The following is a 21,140-nucleotide window of genomic DNA, read 5'->3' as shown; positions in this document are numbered from 1 at the left end:
TATTGTCATAGTCTCGCAATGCCACCAGGATCGCCTTCTGGATCTCTGGCATGATGCTGCTGATTATGGACGTGACAAGCCCTGTGCACTGATTTGCCACCCTCTCTGAAGGCCTCGAGCTAGGAGTAGCTCTCCAACCTGATTGCAGTTCGCGCATCTGGCATTCCTCTCTTCTTCTACACTAGCCAGCGTACACTTGCTTGCAGAGTGGCTACCTGCACACTTCACGCATTTCTACGGGAAGGTGCACCTCATCTGAGTGTGCGCAAACTGCTGGCACCTGTAACACTGGCTAGGCACGCCGGACTTCCTCTTCGGCTCCACCCTAACCACCAAGTCCATCATCTTATTGATCTTGAACAATCTTTATTCTTGGTCCTAACCAAGAAGAGTGGCATGGCCTCCTTAGTACGGAAGCTGGTCATGCGAGGCACTTCGCTGTCCGTAATGCCATGGCTACTAAGTTTCTCTATGACCTCGTCTACATCTGCTGTGATGGGTAGTCCTCGCACCATAGCGTAGACCTTCTTCTCAGGCAGCCTGTAGGAGTAATACGCTCGATGATTTTACTCCAGGAAGGCCGTGAGCCTCCTGATTCGGTCTCGGTCTCTTTGATCTCTTTGCGCAGGGCAGGGCAGCCCAATCGTCCGGATTCTCAACGACTATTGGCGGAATCTTCGCACTGTATGCCGGTGCCGAGGCCACCTTGGCGTACGACACCGGCTCTGGTGTAGATACTGCCCTGCTCCCCGCTGCCTGAGGAGTCTTCGATTGGCTCGGCTGGCTGGGCTTAGCAGGACGGGATGCCTGCAAGGGCCTCACATCCCCTGCATCACCCATCGCCAGCTCCTAGGAGACGCGCCCCTTCTTCCTTTTCGGGGAAGACACCCTATTCGGAGAGGCCGAACACTGCTTCTGCAGTTGAAGGATTAACACTTTCAGGGCGTCGATCTCCCTGTTCTGCTGCACAATCTGATCTCCTTGACCTTTCAATTGTGCTTTTAGATCCTCGTTCTCGTCCAGCAGGACAGAGACTTTCCTTTCCAGCTTCTTCTCCGCCTTAGACCTGGACTTCAATCTGCTCACACTCTTTTCTGCATTCTGTTCGGTTTTAGTACATAAAAGTCAGTGTATTTAACGTACTTTACCCGCCTTACGGCACAAAAACACGGCCTCCCATGAGACACGGGATTGGGTTACGCCCAATCATCGCGCTACGGTGAACGTAGCTACCGAATGCCTTTGAATATGCACTATTCTCCAGCCTCTCGGTGGGAGCGGAATATTCAGTAGACTGCCACATCCTTCCTTCGGGATAGAGTGATTTGATTTAATATCAATGCGGAAAGAGTTATGATCGCTCACACACCTTTCCGCATTTAACCACCATGAATGTTCATATGGCCATGTTGCCGAATGAAGTGTAATATCAATATCACTTTGCCCGTTGGCCGTGCAAAATGAATAATATTTATACCATTCATTCATCACATTCAAACTGTTAGCCAATATAAACTCTTCCATTCTACAGCCTCTCGTAGCACAATCACCACGACATAGATGTGGCATTCGCATCCATATCTATTTATATTGGCTTGCCTCTCACTCTTTGTATTACCCTTTCAATATAATTTAGATACGGGTCCCATACATCACCAAATTGGCAACTTCTTCCACGCTGACAATTAAGTTGAAGTAACTTAATCATCAATACCAGACATTCTACTCCTCATTCTTAAAAGCTCTCTTTCATACAGGGGACAGGACCTACTCAATACTGAGTGAACACTTCTTAGTCCTCTTGCCTTACAGCTAGGGCACATTCTTACTACCCCAGCTTGACACGTATCTTTCCGGTGTCCTTCATTACCGCAGTTGCCACATATTTGCAATTTTTTACATTTCACAGCTATGTGGCCAAATCCCAGACATTTAAAACATCTCGGGACATACTGCCATTCTTGACACCGGAATGCATGCATTCCGACATACACTTTACCAGATTCGACCAGTAATTTAGATGACACAGCATCCACCGCAATCACTACGGTACCTAAACAAGTATTTCTTTTGTTTGGTATCCTTTTAACTAACTTCACCTTTTCGGTGAACTTAGCTACATTCATACTAGCCAAATTTTTCACTCTCAATTCTGACATGAACTCCTCACTCTTCATGTCAGTTGGCACATCGTGGACAGCCACCTTAAGACTTACAGACTTTGCTTTTTTCACGTCAAGTCCGGCTTCCTTAAAAGCAGGAATAGCCTTCAGTCTTTCTCTTTCATTCTTGGTGACTGTCTCAATTTCGACTCCTGTTTTTGTACGACGAACAGCCTTAACCCTTATGTCACCTAATTTAGGTGCCACATGGGAAACAACTTTTTCCTTAACTGTCTCTCTGTTGACTGACTTGTCAACAGAATTGACAGCAACGGCATATGTCTTAACTGTCGTCTGTGCTTTCACCTCGGGAGCATTGACCAACATAGTCGATCACTGCTTCTCCTTGATGCAAAGCTCAACAGTCTTTCTAGACTCTTCCAGTTGTCCGGCTGTACGTTCGTAATTAACGATGGCCGTTACAGCTTGTGCCTTAACTTCACCAAATTGCTCCAAGATAAATGTCATAGCACCTTTTGATATTTTAGTCTCCGCTTTGCAGAGATATTCTATCAGTCTTTTTTCTACTGTACGTAAGACCGTCAACGGATCACCCGTATACTCCAGACATTCGCTTTCTCTCGCCGGCCTACACATACTCTCTGCAGATACACTCAACACATCATTTTGGCTTTTTTCAGCCGGAATAACGCACGAACATTCATTCTTGCTTGACATGACGTTTGAATTTACAAACTTCAATGTCAAAACAAAACTAACTTAAAAAAAATTTTAACACAAAAAATATAAATAAAACAAATATAAACTTACAAAATAGGCAATCCTCTATTCCTACACCTTACAGAAGCACTAACACTACTGAAAAACAACTCAACGTACGCGATAAATTGATTATTATAATTTATAATCAATATATTACGGAGCACAATAAAAACGCGTCAATCAGTCAAATGACATGAATGACATATAAGTTCAAGATTTTACGTGCTTCACCCGCCTCTCGGCACAAAAACACGGTCTCAAAAGAGACTTAGGATTGAGTAAACGCCCAATCAACGCGCTACCGTTAGGCAGCTACCGACGCCTTTGATCACGCACCAATCATCAGCCTCTCGGTCGGAGCGGAACCATCTAAAATTCCTCCCTTATTAAGCAGATAAGGTGCCCGAGTTGGTTCCTGCGCAACTCACACGCCACATTGCCCGCGATATGAGTACCACTGCCACTACGTAATTCCTTCCCAAAGGGTAAGACAACATCCTGGGATGCCGGGGCTTGGTCATACCCAACCCGTAGTACCTATTTTTACATCTTTGGTTTGATGTTCGCATGCAGTGTGCACACTAAGGATTCAGGAGGTGGGTGCATCTCCAGGCCTCTCTGTGGCTAGCTCGAGTACCCGCATGGCCGCCAATCCATGTAACCACCAAGAACGCACTGACCTAGGTCTCAGACCAAGATCGCAATGATCATGGTAGCCCCCTACGGTGTGACATGAATGACAGAGTGATTTGATTTAATATCAATGCGGAAAGAGTTATGATCGCTCACACACCTTTCCGCATTTAACCACCATGAATGTTTATATGGCCATGTTGCCGAATGAAGTGTAATATCAATATCACTTTGCCCGTTGGCCGTGCAAAATGAATAATATTTATACCATTCATTCATCACATTCAAACTGTTAGCCAATATAAACTCATCCATTCTATAGCCTCTCCGAGCACAATCACCACGACTAACATTCTTACTATGCCACATCATAGATGTGGCATTCGCATCCATATCTATTAATATTGGCTTGCGTCTCACTCTTTGTATTACCCTTTCAATATAATTTAGATACGGGTCCCATACATCACCAAATTGGCAACTACTTCCACGCTGACAATTAAGTTGAACTAACTTAATCATCAATACCAGACATTCTACTCCTCATTCTGAAAAGCTCTCTTTCATACAGGGGACAGGACCTACTCAATACTGAGTGATCACTTCTTAGTCCCCTTGCCTTACAGTTAGAGCACATTCTTACTGCACCAGCCTGACACGCATCTTTCCGGTGTCCTTCATTTCCGCAGTTGCCACATATTTGCGATTTGACAGCCTCAGCATAAGTCTTAACTGTTGTTTGTGCTTTCATTTCGGGATCATTGACCGACATAGTCGATCTTTGCTTCTCCTTAACGCAAAGCTCAACAATCTTTCTCGACACTTCAGGCTGTCCGGCCGTACGGTCACCTTGAACGATGGTCGCTACAGTTTGCGCCTTAACCTCACCAAATTGTTCCAAGATGAATGTCATTGCACCTTGGAAATTTTGGTTTCCGCCTTGCAAATATATTCAATCAGCCGTATGACCGTCAGAGGATCACCCAGTCAGGGTATTTAGCGTGCTTTTCCCGCCTTCCGGCATCAAAACACGGCCTCCTATAAGACACGGGATCAGGTTACGCCCAATCATCGCGCTATGGTTTTTTTTTTTTTTTGGACAGAGGGGAAAGTGTAAACCCTGACAAAGATGCCAGCCCCCTGTCAACTGGTTCCGGAAGAACAAGCCCAATCTGAGGAAGGTCCTAGAACCTCCCTGGGTGAGGATTGGGCTAGCAGTTGATCCGTTGGCTTCCCGCCACCACTGGCTTGTGGAGCGGTACTGCCCGATGTGATTGCGCTACGGTGAACGCAGCTACCGAATGCCTTTGAATATGCACTATTCTCCAGCCTCTCGGTGGGAGCGGAACCTATCTAAATTCCTCCCTTACATAGCGCGTAAGATACCCGAGTTGATTCCTGCGCAACTCACACGCTAGGTTGCTCGCGACATGAGCACCACTGCCATTACGATGGTCCTTCCCACTGGGTGAGGCAGTGCCCTAAGACACTGGGGAGTGTTCTCCAACAGTTCCCTGTTATTCCTATAAAGCATACATTTCACCAATAAATGGTCCACACTCTCACGACCAGCACCACAATCACACATCTCAGTCACACTTAAACCTCTTTCATATAAAAACACATTCGAACTACCATGCCCAGTCACCAAAAAGCCTAAACTGGTGTTAAGCCAAAACCATTCATTAGCACTGGCCATCCGTACATCCTTAACAAACCGAAATGTTGACCGACCCTTAATACTATTATTCCAACGATCCTGCCAACAAATGGTTCGTAAAAACTCTCCCAACCCCTCTATTCAAAACAAAATCCGCATACCAAACAGGCGGTTGCCCTCTCTGATCTCTAAACCTGACCCCCCTACGTACAGCCTCAAGATCCCATGGCAGTACCCCCATAAGCACTATCATAGCATCCGTTGAGACCGTACGGCAAACATTAATACAGGCATACAAAACCGCCCGCTGGCAACGCATCAAACAAACCTTATTCCTTACTTTCGACAAACATCCAAACCATACACTACACGCATACAATGCACACGCCACAAATAAACTCCCGACGCATTACCCTGGAGACAGTTCCAACAACCGCCAAAACTTTAGGACGCAAGTTTACAACATGAGGAGAGAAATTCATACGCTCACTCATCAACACACCCAAATACTTTACCTTTCGCACATACCTCACATGCCAATCACCCATTCGTATCCACGGCGGACGACCTTTGAGGAGCGTGGCAGTAGTTTTGGTCTGCGAAACCTCAACACCCACCAACGCTCCCCAATCATAAACAGCCTCCATATACTCAGTACCCTTTTGCTCAATCTCCAGTCGACTCCCACCTTCCACCAACAATAACAAATCGTCCGCATACGCGACGAATTTGGCTTCCAATCTCTCCAACGTCACAAGCAGCATATCCATCATTAAGTTCCATATGAAAGGACCACATGGGACCCAACGAAACATACTTTCCTTTCACAAAAATAACTCATCCACATCTTCATCTCAGTCACACCAATTTCAAACAGTCTCTCCAACACACCCTCCCATCTCAAATTATCAAACGCGCCCTTAAAGTCAACAAATACACCCAACACATACTTACTTGCAGATACACTTAAGGTGAACCAAGCACAAATCCAAACTGCCTCTGATTAAATCCACCATACATATCAAGCATCCTATTCACAAGCACTCTCTCACATACTTTCGCCAACGAACTTACTAAACAAATAGGCCCATACGACCTATCCTTATCAATAGCAAAATTACTTTGTTAGATTTCCAACTGCTAGGAAAAATGCCACCAACAACACATTTATTATTCAGGGCTACTATATACTCCGGCGCAACAAGCCACAAACACTTCACCATGCGCCCAGTAATTCCGTCCAACCCAGGAGCCTTTTTATCATTAAGACGAATAACTGCACATTCCACTTCATCCTGGCTTACAGGATTAACCTGATTCACAGGTCCAGGACAAAGGAAATTACAGTTGTCGTTAGGAAAGAACTCGTCCAACAACAGATTAACCGACTCATCCCAGGTGTCCGCAACTGCCGGCACAGCCGGTTGATTCCGAGGATCATTGTTACCATCCTCTGATACAAACCTTCTCCAATCTCCCTCCTTTGCAACACGCAAAGCATCCTTATACCGCCTAGCAATAGAACGATATTCCACCTCCCTAACTCCAACATCATTATCCCCCCTAGATTTGGCTTTCTGCCACAATCTACGCAACCGTCTAATACGTTTACGCAGATCCGTGAGCTGGTCATTCCACCAACTCACGTCCCTACGCCTACCCACCCCCCTCCTTCTACATACTCTATCGTTAACCGTATTGAACGAGTCCATTATTAGCCTGAGCTGGCCCAGTATGGACATGCCACTGAAAGCAACAATGCCAACCCGAGCAAGCTCAATACTCATAAAGAACCCAATCATTGTATACTGCCACATTCATTCACATGGACAAAGTGATCCAGTTCAATATCAATGCGAAAAGGATTGTGATCACAATATACGGCCACACTGCCGAGTATACCGTCATATCAATATCACTTTGCCCATTAACCGTACAAAAAGAGTAAAACACGCCATTTATTCATCACATTCAAGCCACTTGCTAATAAAAACTCTTCCATCTGTCTACCTCTCCTTGCACATTCACCATAACCAACATTCTTACTGTGCCACATCTGTGATGCAGCAGCATAATTTCACTGCTGTACGCTCGCATTTTACGACGGCCGCTACAGCTTGCGCCCTTACCTCGCCGAACTGCTCCAAGATAAACGTCATTGCACCTTTGGATATCTTTGTCTCTGCCTTACACAGATACTCCACCAATCTCCTTTCAATATTCTGTATCGCACTCAACGGACCATCTTCATTCTGTTCCACACACACACACACTCTTCTGCTCACGCCTTTTACTCCTCCTCGCACTAACACCAGATTCACTACTCGACCCATCATCCACAAACTTACTGACAGGACGTGATCTTTTTGCCCCAGTTCATCAAACGATTGTAGGGGTTTAGGTCAAATTTAATTGGTCTCTAAGGGATGTTTGGGGACCGCCATTGGCCGAATAGGACGCAGAGTATAAAATCATCTCCTGTATGGGTGTTGTCGATTTACAATAAATATCAGACTAACCATACATACAAGTGTACCGTTGACAGCCCATTTGCAAGTTCTATCAACATTAACAATTAAAATTTAACAAGAAAATTTGTACAAGAATTGTATAGGTACAAATAACAGAGTATAAAGTATAAACATACAGCTTTTATAATTATAAGGTGTGCGGGAGTTGCACAGCTCGCCTAATCCGGCTCCAAGGTGTTAAGCTTTACAATGATTACCAATACTTAAAAGAATCAAAGTAAATCAGAATGATTGAAATAGATTTTTTCAATCATTAGTTAATTTAGTTAAATAAACTGTTCTATGAGTAAAATCTCATATGAGAGGAAGGCGATGTTAATACTTTGGGCAATTAAGTTACAGGTGATAAATGAACTGATAATATACAAAGACTAGATTTTGATTCAATCAGAATTTACCCTCGACCTCCAAATGCGAGGGTTTATTGGGTCAAAGAGGGGAAAATCTACAAGACGCCTTCTGGTGGAAGTCGAAGGCAGTGTCGGACTAACCGATTAAAAACCCCTCTCCGGGCACTGATCCGAAGATCATGGCCTAACCGCCACATACTAAAGAAAAGATGTCCCAAAGAGACGCAGAGGTCTAGACAGCCAAGAGACCAGGTCTCTTGTATCTGTCAGATTCACAGGGTTGGATGTCATGCAAGCATGCAATCTCCGGATTAGAGTGTCCCGCGCAGAAAGGGCACGCCCACTTGGCGTTGCAGTAATTCGATGTGTGTCCGTATTTCAGGCAGCGCCCACATTGGAGCGTAGCCTGCGCCTTTCTTTTTTGCTCTACAAAGTGAGCTGAGCTTGAATATGTCATTGAACGTGCCGACGCTGCTGAGGTGGACGGTCACCAGCGGCCAGAAGTTTTCCCCCTTTCTCATCCGGTAAACGGCAGTGACCGGGAATCCCAGCTCCACCAGCTCCGTGAACACCATAGGCTCAGTGACCGCCTGGTTCACTCCACGGATGATTACCACCAGCTGCCTGTCCACTGGCAGCTGATGGGTGTGGTAGGTGATATTACTCTTCTCGAGTATTCGGACAGCCCTACGATGGTCCGTGACCCCTTCAGGGTACACACGGACACCCGACGACGTATTTTTTGTAATCTTCAGCCTCACACCCTCGGCCTTGAATTTGTTTCGCAGCTCCGGCCACACCGAGTTGTCCCAGATGTGGATCGGAACTGCTTTTGTGTTCTGTGCCGCAGGCTCGGCGGCGGGAGTAGAACGGGACTGGACGGGGACTGGCGACCCACCCTCGCTGCCGGAGGATGATAAGCAGCGCGCCTTACGCTTTACTGCTGGCACCACCGGGGGAACCACTGCACTAGTGTCGACACAAGGGGGCGAAACAGGGGAATAGTTGTCTGGTGAAGAAGGTCTCTCAAAAATTCCACCATATCACAGGGTAATATCGTCTATACTTGGTAGATCCGGAGAGTCATATATGCTTTTTCCATCAAATATAATATCAGCCAGAACAGATCTATTTTTATTATACAGATCTTGAGCTCTTTTAAATTCGGACGCTCGACTACTGGATCCAGTTAATTTACCACCACATTTAACATAAAAGTTAAAAGCTAGCTAGGTTCCGAACTATGAGTATCACACCAATCTGTTTTGTCGGTTGTGAAGAATCACTGTAACACCAACTTTTTCTGCACCACACACACAAATACACTTCAACTGCACCAACGTTTAGGTGAATGAAGTGTTAATATCTGTGTACGAGAAATTGAAAATTACTCATTAAAATTTAAAAATTAAAATAAAAAATTACAGTTTGTATTATGAAAATTATATTAAAATTTAGGTATATATATCGTTTCTGTCGATGTGCCCATGCCTCGTATCAATTTCAGATTTTTAACAACAACGCTCTTTGTAAAATCGACATCATCGTCATCTCTGAAATACTCTCTGGCGACGACAGAGAATCGCGGGGCTTGCAATTCTCATAAAGAAATGCATCCCCACACGAAAATCGACCACACTCCCAGCCCCATCCACAACATAACAATAAAACTGTACAACGACATACACATCACATCCATCTACAACCCTCCCAGAAACCAAATGACTGAGACACAGTTAGGCAACAATGTTAACTTCGCTCCGAGCAGACGATAGAAGAACAAATAAAGGTCCTTGTTAACAACATAATCAAAGCAAGGAACAGAACAACGAAAATGATAAAGCACACCGACGGACGATATTCCCCAGTCTGTACGCGATAAAATTAATACCAAAAACAGACACAAAAAGAGGTGGAATAAACTCAGGAGCGAACAAGACAAAAACGAATACAACAAACTCAGATAAGAAATCAAGCATGAGATCGCCACCTACAGACAACAGAAGTGGACAAACAAACTAACCAAGTTAAGAGACAACTCTGTCTGGAATTTCCTAAGAAAACTGAAAAACAAGGGCACAGACTATCCCACACTTTTGCACAACGGCACCGAGTACGTGACAAACAAAGAAAAAGCTGAGGTGTTCGCAGCACATTTTGCATCAGTACACAAAACAGACACGACAAATATGACACAAGACCAACACACCACGGTAAAGACAGGACAACAAATAAACCTTAACAGTCCCTCACCCATACCGCGAAACATCCTGCACAAAGTCCTCACTACACTACACTACACTACTACACTAACCTTAACCCAACCGAAATCAAGTGACAAATAAAAAACCTTCCAACAAATAAATCCCCAGGCCCCGATACCATAGACAACATCCTACTAAAAAACCTTGCCAATAAAACAATAGTTCAACTTCATTACATAATCAACGCTATATTACGCTATCAATACTTCCCCACCAAATGGAAATCCTCCATAGTCATCCCGATTCACAAATCAGGCAAAAGCGCCCACTCTCCAAACTCCTACCGACCCATAAGCCTTCTCGACTCCCTGTCGAAACTGACGGAGAGGGTAATTCTCTCTAGGATAAACCGAGTCGATAAACAGCTCAACCTGACCCCACCGGAACAGTTCGGCTTTCGCCCAAAACACGACACCGTTCTCCAGGCAGTCCGAATAGTCGGATCTGTCAGGGAGGCATTTAACCGTGGACAGTCGACGGTCATGCTTCTTCTCGACATGGAGAAGGCTTTCGACACGGTCTGGACGGACGGTGTCCTGCATAAACTAACACTGCTCGGTTTCCCCGCATACTGGGTGAAACTCATAAACTCGTACCTCAGAGAGAGAATCTTCAAAGTCAGAATCGGCAACGATATGTCTAACCTGCACCGCATCTCTGCCGGCGTTCCGCAAGGCACTGTCCTAGCTCCCAAGCTGTACACCCTCTACATCTCAGACATCCCAACCTTTCCCAAAACAAACCTTGCTTTGTACGCTGACGACACTGCAATCTATGCCCATAGTTTCCACTCTCAGGTAGCAGTGGAACAAATCAAACTCCACCTGAACATGCTGACCACATACTACGACAGGTGGAAAATCAAAATCAACCCGTCAAAAACGGAGTTGATCAACTTCACCAAAAAATTCACCAACACCAGAATTACCCGACCACCTGTCGTGGGTGGGGTTAGCATCCGGGAGAAAAAGTGCGTCAAGTATCTGGGAATACACTTAGACAAACACTTATTTTTCCAGGAACACACCAACCAAACGAGGCGGAAGATATTTGGCGCACTTAAGACCGTTTATCCGCTCATCAAAGAAGAAGCCCACTCGGCGTGCAGACCAAGATTCTCCTTTACAAAACCCTGATCCGACCCATCATAACTTACGGCTACCCTGTCTGGTCGACAATAACAAAGACAAACATGCTGGCACTTCAACGCATACAAAACAAAATGCTAAGACACGCGAAAAACCTAGCTAACAACACAAACATCGACACCCTCCACGAAAACAACGTCATCACAAAAATAGACACACAGATAAGCGAGATCGAAAACAAATACTTCCATTCCCGAGTCAAAAACAACCTCTTGGCAAGACAACTACTGGACGCACATCACCTCAACAAAAACCCATCCCACCGCCAGCAACTTATCCATTTGGGAGCCCCCATGACTAATTAACACAGACAACGACATTCGGTAAAGTTAAACACCGAAATTCAATCAAGAACAGACTGTATACAGGCCTCGGGTCAATGACCTGACCAGACAATAACAAACCCACACCCACCAAAGAAAAACACAACCCAGATCACACAACCAGTCCAACTACTGAAAGGGGGTTTTTTGCAGATTGTTTTCCCCTGTCGACTGATGCCATGGTTGCCCTGCAAAGTAGATCCAGAAGATCCACGGACAGACAAGGATGCGAGGTTCGCACGGACAGCCGGAAGACCTTCGAGGATGCGCCCAGCGCGACGATGGCCAAGCTTTGATCATGATACACAACACATTGTAGGACACCAGAGTTGGCTAAGAGTTGGCTAAGATCGACACCAGAGTTTGCTAAGGCGAAGCTCTGGATCCCCGTTCCCCGATGGCTGTCCCGAAAACCGCACTCGGAGGACCCACATTTAATGGAAAATTGTATTACTGAATGTGTAGTTAAATTTTAAGGATTATGACAATAAACATTATTATTATTAAAAAAAAAGTTCTCGTCCGATCACTGAAGTCAAGTAACATCGGGCGCGGTTAGTACAGTCAGCGTCAGATCTGCAGTTACACCTCGAATTCAAAATCGCTTGCGGTGCATTGTCGGCCGGCCCCCACCACATACTCCCCGCTCACTCCGCGTGTTTTTGCCTTGCAATATTTCTGATGAAACGCGAATTCGAATTATATTTTTACACGAACAAGGGATTAATAATACAGAGATATGTCGTCAGCTCAATGTATCTGTAAGAAAAATTGTGAAAACGTTGGGGAAAAGCATGAATTATTAATTTTGTTTATTTTATTTCTTAGTGAACTTATTATGTAGCGGAGGAAGTGTGCCACTACATGTAGTTCAGGGTTATACTACTTGTTTACTCGATACTTTTTTACTTCCAATATTAAAATTTCTCTCTTGTTTTAAAATCCATTATAAATGTGTTCATTTTGTCTAATTATCTAACAGTTAAACATGTTAATTGGTCATCAATCTCTCAAAATTATAAATATTTTTAATATATTTAAACATTTTAAAATACAATGATGATTTATTATCATGAAATTTTTGATTAATATCTTTTTAAAATTCGTGAAAGATTAATGTATCCTGTTCGGAAAAATAAACTTAAAACCATGTTATTTTATTAAATTTAAAATTCTAATTAACACTAATAACTACTATTTTCGTATCTATAGTTGTTTGGGTTTATTGGTCGACGTTTGTTGGAATGGTTAGCATCTTCAAAGGTCTGATTTGGTTCATGTCACTTTGAGATCTGATTGACAACTAAGTGACAACTTAGAGAATTGATGTTCTAGACATTTCGTTATGTTCCTTGGCCGTACTTATTCGCTTAGCGATTTTGGTGTTTTTGAGCACTAGTGCCCATATTTTATCCAGCTTCAATGCTTCTTTTCTGTTGAAGTTGTTTCTGTGTTTATGGATTTCAATTGCTTCCCTAATCATTACCTTGCGATTTAAATTAATATTTATAACATGAATTTTTAGGCGGTGTTTAAACTTTTAAACAATAGTAGATATTTGAGTTATTTATTACATTAATTTATTCATAATATATTTTGTTCAAATAGACATTTAATACTAATATTTAGTTTTGTTAAATACATTCTTATTTTGGAATTTATTTGTTTACTTTAATTATACATTTAACTTTTAATACGAATACGATATGGTAAAAACTTTCGTATGATAGAGTATAATTCTTAATTACCAACATATTATATGATAATTGAGTAAAATACGTTTTAGAATGAATATATTAGAATTAGAACAACAATTATTATACGAATTAAGCAATAAGAACTGTAACTATAAAAAAGTTGTATACATTATTATTCGATTCAAAATATATAACGTGAACAAGCAATATTCTTAATTTGTCAAATATTAATGATGCGAATCTGTCGCAATAACACATATAAAATCTTTAATTTACTGTGTCGCAATTGAACACTCGCACAGTTTTTACTACTATCCCCTCCACTCGCACACACTCGCCGCAAGCGAATATAGCCTTCAAGGTGCAACTGCAGATCTGACGCCGACCGTACTTGGATGGGTGACCGCTTGGGAATACCGCGTGCTGTTGCCTTTTTGCTGATTTCTCCTTGTATTTTTCTTAGTTGATGTAATTTTTAGAAATATTTTTTTAACATAAAAAATATAAAAAGTCAATAAATGGTGGATGCGCGTCATACTTCCATGTCGAAAATTTCGTCTAAATTACATTTACATTCGTCTCTATCACGTTTTTATACCTAAACAATAACAAAACGTTTGTGTGAGTATGTCAATGAATGAATGGATGGATGAATGTATGCATGAATGAGTGTGTGAGTGAGCGAGTGAGTGAGTGAGTGAGTGAGAGAGTCAGAGAATGGGTGAACTCGGATGACCGTTTTCTTGATTCAATTTCAAAATTTTGAGATTATTTATTTATAATTACAGTCAATTGTCAATTATCGATTATTAATTTTGTCAGTTTCCGAACGGGTTAGGTACCGTACCGACGAAAATTTATATTTTATTATTTATTTATAATAATAATGAAAATATTAATGTCATTAATAATAATGTCAATAACAATAATAACAACAACAATAATAATAAGAATAATTTAATAATAATAATAATAATAATAATAATAATAATTAATAATAATAATAATAATAATAGTTGCTTTATTGTTCCCATAAATTACATAAATTAGAATTAATTCCATACATTGAAATATACAAAATACAAAAAGTTTAACATTTGTTCTAATTTTACACAAACCTAGTTTCAATTTCCCAAAAATAATAAAAATAATAAAAAGGTAAGCAAAACACTGTATGTTAAGATATAGTTAATTAACATAATATGCATAATAAACTAAGATACACTTCCTTAAACTTAAATTTCCCTAAACTAAATACATATATAAAATTGCAAACAATAAAAAGATTTATAAGAATAAAATATTTTCATTTACTTAACTCTTACCTAGACTGAATCAACATACAGGTAAGTAACTCCAGATACAGATAAGTAATTAATAACCATACAAATTTTTAAAAAACTACATAAAAAAAGATAACTATCAATGTATTCATACTATAATACAATTGCCACTAAGTCTCAAGACTTATCAGTGGCTAAATAGATATATTATTTAAGTAGGATATAATACTAATAAAATCAAAATTAAATTATTATATTTTCTTCGATCAAAAGATTGTGCAGTTCTGATTTAATATCATTTGTTTTAGTACAGTTTCTAATATTTTCTGGCAGCTTGTTATAATTTTTATTCACTATGGCATTTCTTCTACGATATCCATATTTGTTTATGAATATATCAGATGTAACATCACCTCTGGTTTTTGCTCTAGTGTTTGGTCTATCTTCATCTGTTTCTCGTTTAATCAGATAATTATTTATTATGAGTTTATAGAACAGGAGTTGTTTCACATTAAGTAGGTTTAGATCTTTGAAACCGTTATCTGAATTGTTGCAAATGGTCTTCATAGCTTTGTTTTGAACTCTTTGAATACTGTCTATCAAGTATTCTGAAGCCAAACCCCACACTGTTATTCCATATGAAAGAACAGATTCGAACATTGCTTGATGACAAATCTCAATAATTTTTTAGAACCTATTCCTTTTAAGTAATATAACCTACTATTCACAATACCCAATTTCTCAATCACCTTTTTGTAACAAAAAAGGTTAAGTGAGAAACTCTAAAATTTCAAAAATAAAAAGTGTTTCGCGCACTGGTTTTGAGCCCGAGTCTCCTGCGTGCCAGCGAGACGCGTTGTCCACTACACCAAAGTTCATTCTGAAAAGTTTAACTTTTTAGTTGAATCTAAACTGACTGACATTGATTAAGGTGCGCAGGTACAAATCTTGTAATCTGACAAATTTAAATTAGTAAACTCTTGTTTTTCTATAACAAAGGCTTAGATTACAATTATTTAATATTAATTGTAGTAAAATAACTTATAAAAATAAAGATTAGCTGAGTTTCTATATACCGTGTGTCCCAAAAAATTAAATTGATTTCATATACTGGGTGTTCAAATCATTTAATTTAAAATCATATACCGGGTGTTCCAAATAATTTATTTAATTTTATATTTACCAACAACACTTAAATCATGGACACTTGTGTTAAGTGCCGTCAAGAATTGCCTGACGATGGTAACCATGTAAATTGTAAGGGATGCAGTGGGTCCCTACATTTTGAGTGCTCAACAGTGTCGGTGAAGACGTACAACGCCATGAGCAAATCGAAAAAGGATGAGATGTGACAGCTGCAGAAATGGGTCAAAAATAAGCCTATTGCAAAAATCTGTTGAAAAGTTGGAGAATAAGGTGGACCAGCTACTTAAAAAACAGGAATCCGTCGACAAATTTGACAAGAAGCTGGATGAAATAATAAAAAGTCAAGAATTCATTTCCAACCAATATGATGAGGCTATGAAAAAATTGATTGAAGTAACGGAGAAATTGACTAATATCGGAAAATTCCACAAAAGAACAAGATAGAATTAATAAAGGAAAGGATAAAGAAATTGAAGAGCTAAAACTTAGATTAAATGCTGTAGAACAAGAACAAAGAAATAGAGAAATTATATTAAGGCAGGTTCCAGAAAATAGAGATGAAAATTTATCACAAATCATATGTAAAATCTCAAACAAAATTAATCTTGAAATGAATTTAGAAGACATAGAAAGCGCTTACCGCATAAAGAGCAGGATCAGCACTGGTAAAGCCAACAATGAAGTCGGCTTTATACAGTCTATAGCTCTTAAATTTAGAAGCAGAACTAAAAGAGATTTATTCTCTTCACTGCTTAAAAAAGCCAACGTTAAAAGCGCTGACATCATGGAGAATGGGTGAAACCAATATATTCGTGGATATGATATGCTGACACCATATTATAGGAACTGCATTGCTATTTGCCACCAAACAACGTGTCATTGAGAAGAAATGGAAATTCTGCTGGTTTGGCCAAAATCAAGTCAAATGCAGGAAAACAGAAGGATCAAGAGTCATTTCTATTCTAAAAGAAAGCGATTTGGAAAAAATCTTATAAAAGTGTTATTTTTTACTGTATAGGTTTATTTAATAAAAATGGACCAATTTGTAATAGACAATATTAATGAAATAGACTGTTTGTGTTTTGACACTTATGATGATTGGAGCAATAATGATTTGACAAAAAGTGACACAAACATTAACATTATCCACATGAATATCCGCTCATTAAGAAAACATTTTGATCAGTTTGTGTGTGCGTTAAGTAAATACTGTAGACGTTATTTTACTAAGTGAAATAAACGTATGTGAAAGTGAATTTGTGCAAGTGAATAGTATCTACAAAATTGGGGGATTTAATTTATTTTACAAATGTAGAAACAATAGAAAGGGTGGAGGCTTATTAATATATATCAAAGATATTTTGTCAACAGATATTGTTAAAAGTAATTTTAATACCGCTGAACATTTACTTGTATGTGTGTATAACAATGTTATTAACTTTAATTTATTATTTATATATAGACCTCCTGATAAAAATACTGAAGACTTTGTAAAGGAGTTAGAGCTGTATATTCAGTCTGAAAAATCAAAAAATCTTGTCATCATGGGAGATATGAATATAGACACAACGAGCGATATTTTGGTAAACGCCAAATACTTGAGCATGTTGAATGGATATGGATTTATTCAAAAGATTGAGAAGCCTACTAGGGAAGAGTCTAGAAATAACATCTGGGTAAAAAGCTGTATTGACCATATTTTCGTTCGTATTCAGAAATGCTCAAGTGTGGGAAGTGTGATTAAAACCAAGATTTCTGATCACTATTCAATAGGTATATCAATTAACCAAGCAAAAACGACTGACATAACTAAAGAAGATCAAGTATACATTAAAAATGTTAATCAGAATAAACTGAGGGAAATCTTGAGTGAAAAACTAAATCCAGCAAATCTTGCTATTCATAAAAATGTTGAAGATCTTTATAACTATGTTGTTGACTGCTCAAAGATGCTGAAATTAACTCCAGTACCAATATATATTTTCAAAGAAGACGTAAAGTACAAAAACCCTGGTTTAAGGATGAGATTTTAAAGAACATAAAAGTACGGGATAGACTTTTTCGTCAATGGTCTAAAGCCAATACTGATAATATTAAAACTTTCCTGAGAAACAAATATAATAAACTTCGTAACAAGATCAACGTAGATATAGAAAATGCGAAAAAAGAATATTACAACAAGAAACTAGATAAAGTAAAAATGGATAGTAGAAAGACCTGGCAACTAATAAATGAAATAACTGGCAATACAAAAAGAACCAGTACAACAAATAAAATTCTTAAATCTTTCAAAAGTGATGAGAAAGCTGTAGCAAACTTGTTTGTTAAAGCCTTTGCGAATCTTGACCATGTAAAACATAATTGTGGTTCTCATTTGTTCCAAGACTACTTGAAACGTAATAATATTATAATACCATCAAATGAAAGATTAATATACTTACCTTCTATGGACTCCACATCGGCTCTACGGTGCATTAATAAAACTAAAGTTAAATCTCCTGGCATTGACAACATCCCCAGTAGAGTAATAAAGGAAAACATCCACATCTTCGCACATGTTATTGAAAAGATATTTAACAAATCATATAATGAGAAGTACATACCACAAAACTTAAAAACAGGTGTAGTAATACCCATTTACAAGAAAGGTAGTCATTCAGTCTGTAATAATTATCGACCTATCACCATTTTACCGAGTATTAATAAAATTTTAGAAAAATACGTGGCTGACTATATACTGGGTTTCCTCGAAAAGTATAACATTCTGGACAAATTTCAATGAACTGGTGAATGAAAGCCTTGAAAATAACCTTCATGTTCTATGCATTTTTGTGGATTTTACCAAGGCTTTTGATCTCATTAATCACCAGACATTACTCCAGATGCTCTGTAGCGCCGGCATAAGAGGACCAGTGTTAGACTGGCTAAAAGAATATTTAAACAACAGGCATGTTTGTACCAAAATTAATTCCCAACTTAGTGATTTTGTGAGGTCTGAAGTCGGTGTTCCACAAGGCAGTGTACTGGGACCTTTATTATATTTAATATATGTAAACGACATAGGATACTGTTTTAGTAAATGTAAATATTTTCTTTATGCCGACGACACCATTATTATTTCAAAACATAAAAATATTGAACAAGCCAGGAAAGCTCTAATGGATGAATTCGTTTTATTTCAATTGTGGGCGCACGATAAGGGACTAGTTATTAATACCTCCAAAACGAAACTTATGCACATCAGGTCACCACACAACAAATTTGAGGGTACCACCAATATAATCTTCCACCAGAATGACTGCCTACACGGAGTATCATGTTCGTGCACAGAAATGTTAGAATCGGTACAAACTCAACAATATTTAGGGTTAATAGTTGATGAGCAATTACAATTACCACTTTGAAAATACCAGTTCTCGTCCATTCACATCCGAGTTCTCCGATAGCGTACACATCGAAGCAACATTGAGCTCAGATTTTCATAGTTCTTAATCAATAGTTTAGTTTTTAGTTTAGTTTTTAGTTTAGTTTTTAGTTTAGTAATTAGTTAGTATAGTGATTGTGTTCGTTACGGGGTTAGTGTTGTGTCGTTTGCGAAATAGACGCTAATTTTGGTGGTGTTTAATTAAAATTAAAGCGGTTGATGTGGCACGGAATACGGTGCTGGCCAAGTCAACAAAAATTGATCGAAAACAGGCCATCATAGACGACGCCCAAGGGCGAGAAGGACCCCCAAAGGCACTATGCCTTAAGGGGTACTGAAATCCAAAAAAACACAGATTTTGGTGAGTTAAAAAAGCCGTATACACGACCAGGCGCTGTCCCCTCTCACAAGGACAGCAGTGTGAAACATAGAGTTGTAAAAAACATAAACAAAGTTGACAGTCTTACCCCAAATAAAGGATTTTGCCCGGCGGGCGACATCCCTTGGAACCCAAACATGTTTAGTCCCACCAAGGGGAAATCGAGGGACGACCTAATCAATTACGTAAAAAGCAGGACTTTCACAACGGACGAAATCATGCAGACTGGGGAGGTGTCTCAAACACTCAATCCCGGCAAATCGAGCGACTCAGCAGCCAACACCGGTGAACTGAGTAGCCGTGAGGCTGTTGATTCTGCCCAGAAAGCGATCCCAAGTACAACAGAGGCAGAGTTTATTAAACCAAAAAAAAAAAACACAAACCTGAGCAAAATAATATCAGTCAAATCAACAGAGAAAAGGAAAGCCATAGAGCTTCAGAACCGGTACTCCTCGCTCAGCGAGAGCGAAACGGACAACGAAGACATGGGCATTGCTCGGAAAAACAGCAAAAGGTTGAAAAAAGCACACAGAAGGAACACGACTAAGGAAGAACGGATGAGCCAAACTGAGAACGACAAGCAGAATAGCCGTAAACAAAGCCAACCTCCGCCAATCGTTTTAAAGGGTAACAGGGTGACAACCCACAAGGACTTGGTCGAGACCCTGAACAAAGACATCAAAGATTATACGCTGAAGTTCACAAGGAATAATATACTTGTGAACATAAGCGACGTGGAGCAACACCGTAAATTCATAGAAGTCCTTCAGGATTCAAATACAGAATTCCACACCTATACAAGTAAAAACGAAAAAACCCACGCGTTCGTGTTGAGAGGATTGGACTCGGAACCCGACATTGACGAGATCCGGTCCAATCTTCTGGAAGACCACGACTTAAAGGTCATAAAAATTTATAAACTAAAATCAAAGTACAGGCCGTTGTATATGATCATCACAGACAATAAAGTCACCCTCAAGTGGTTCAACCAGTGCATCAGACACGTATTAAATATACGGGTGTACTGGGAGAGGCGCAACAACGAGAGGGGCATTATTCAGTGCCACCGGTGCCAGCTGTGAGGACACGCGACCTCAAACTGTAACAGGGCATTCAAGTGCCTAAAATGCGCCGGGGACCACGCAACATATACCTGCGAGAAATCGAAGGACACCCCGGCAAAATGTGCCAATTGTAAAGGAAATCACCCGGCAAACTCGAAAGAATGCCCTGTCTACAGAAAAAAGGTTGACCAACTAAACCAGAAGACACCCGCAGCAGCAAAGGCACCGGAACGGCTTAGAAAAGTAATCCCAGCGCCACTCCCCACAAAACAGGCATGGGCAACACACATCAGCCAGCCCAGGACACTGAACAACCAGGATTTCCCAGCACTCAAACCCACCCAAGGAGGCGC

At 40.3% G+C, this 21,140-nt stretch overlaps 1 protein-coding gene across 1 annotated transcript; it reads left to right on the top strand.

Annotated features, from left to right (window-relative positions):
* Positions 1 to 19,860: 19,860 nt before the first annotated feature.
* On the top strand, positions 19,861 to 20,805 carry LOC126265913 (uncharacterized). Its single transcript, XM_049968821.1, has one exon. The coding sequence runs from the start codon at positions 19,861 to 19,863 to the stop codon at positions 20,803 to 20,805; it is 945 nt and encodes a 314-aa protein (XP_049824778.1).
* The last annotated feature ends 335 nt before the right edge of the window (positions 20,806 to 21,140 follow it).

This window comes from Aethina tumida, chromosome 6 (genome assembly GCF_024364675.1).
Source record: "Aethina tumida isolate Nest 87 chromosome 6, icAetTumi1.1, whole genome shotgun sequence".
NCBI lineage: Eukaryota > Metazoa > Arthropoda > Insecta > Coleoptera > Nitidulidae > Aethina > Aethina tumida.
Note: the sequence above shows the minus strand (reverse complement) of the source record. Positions and strands in the feature narration are given on the sequence as shown.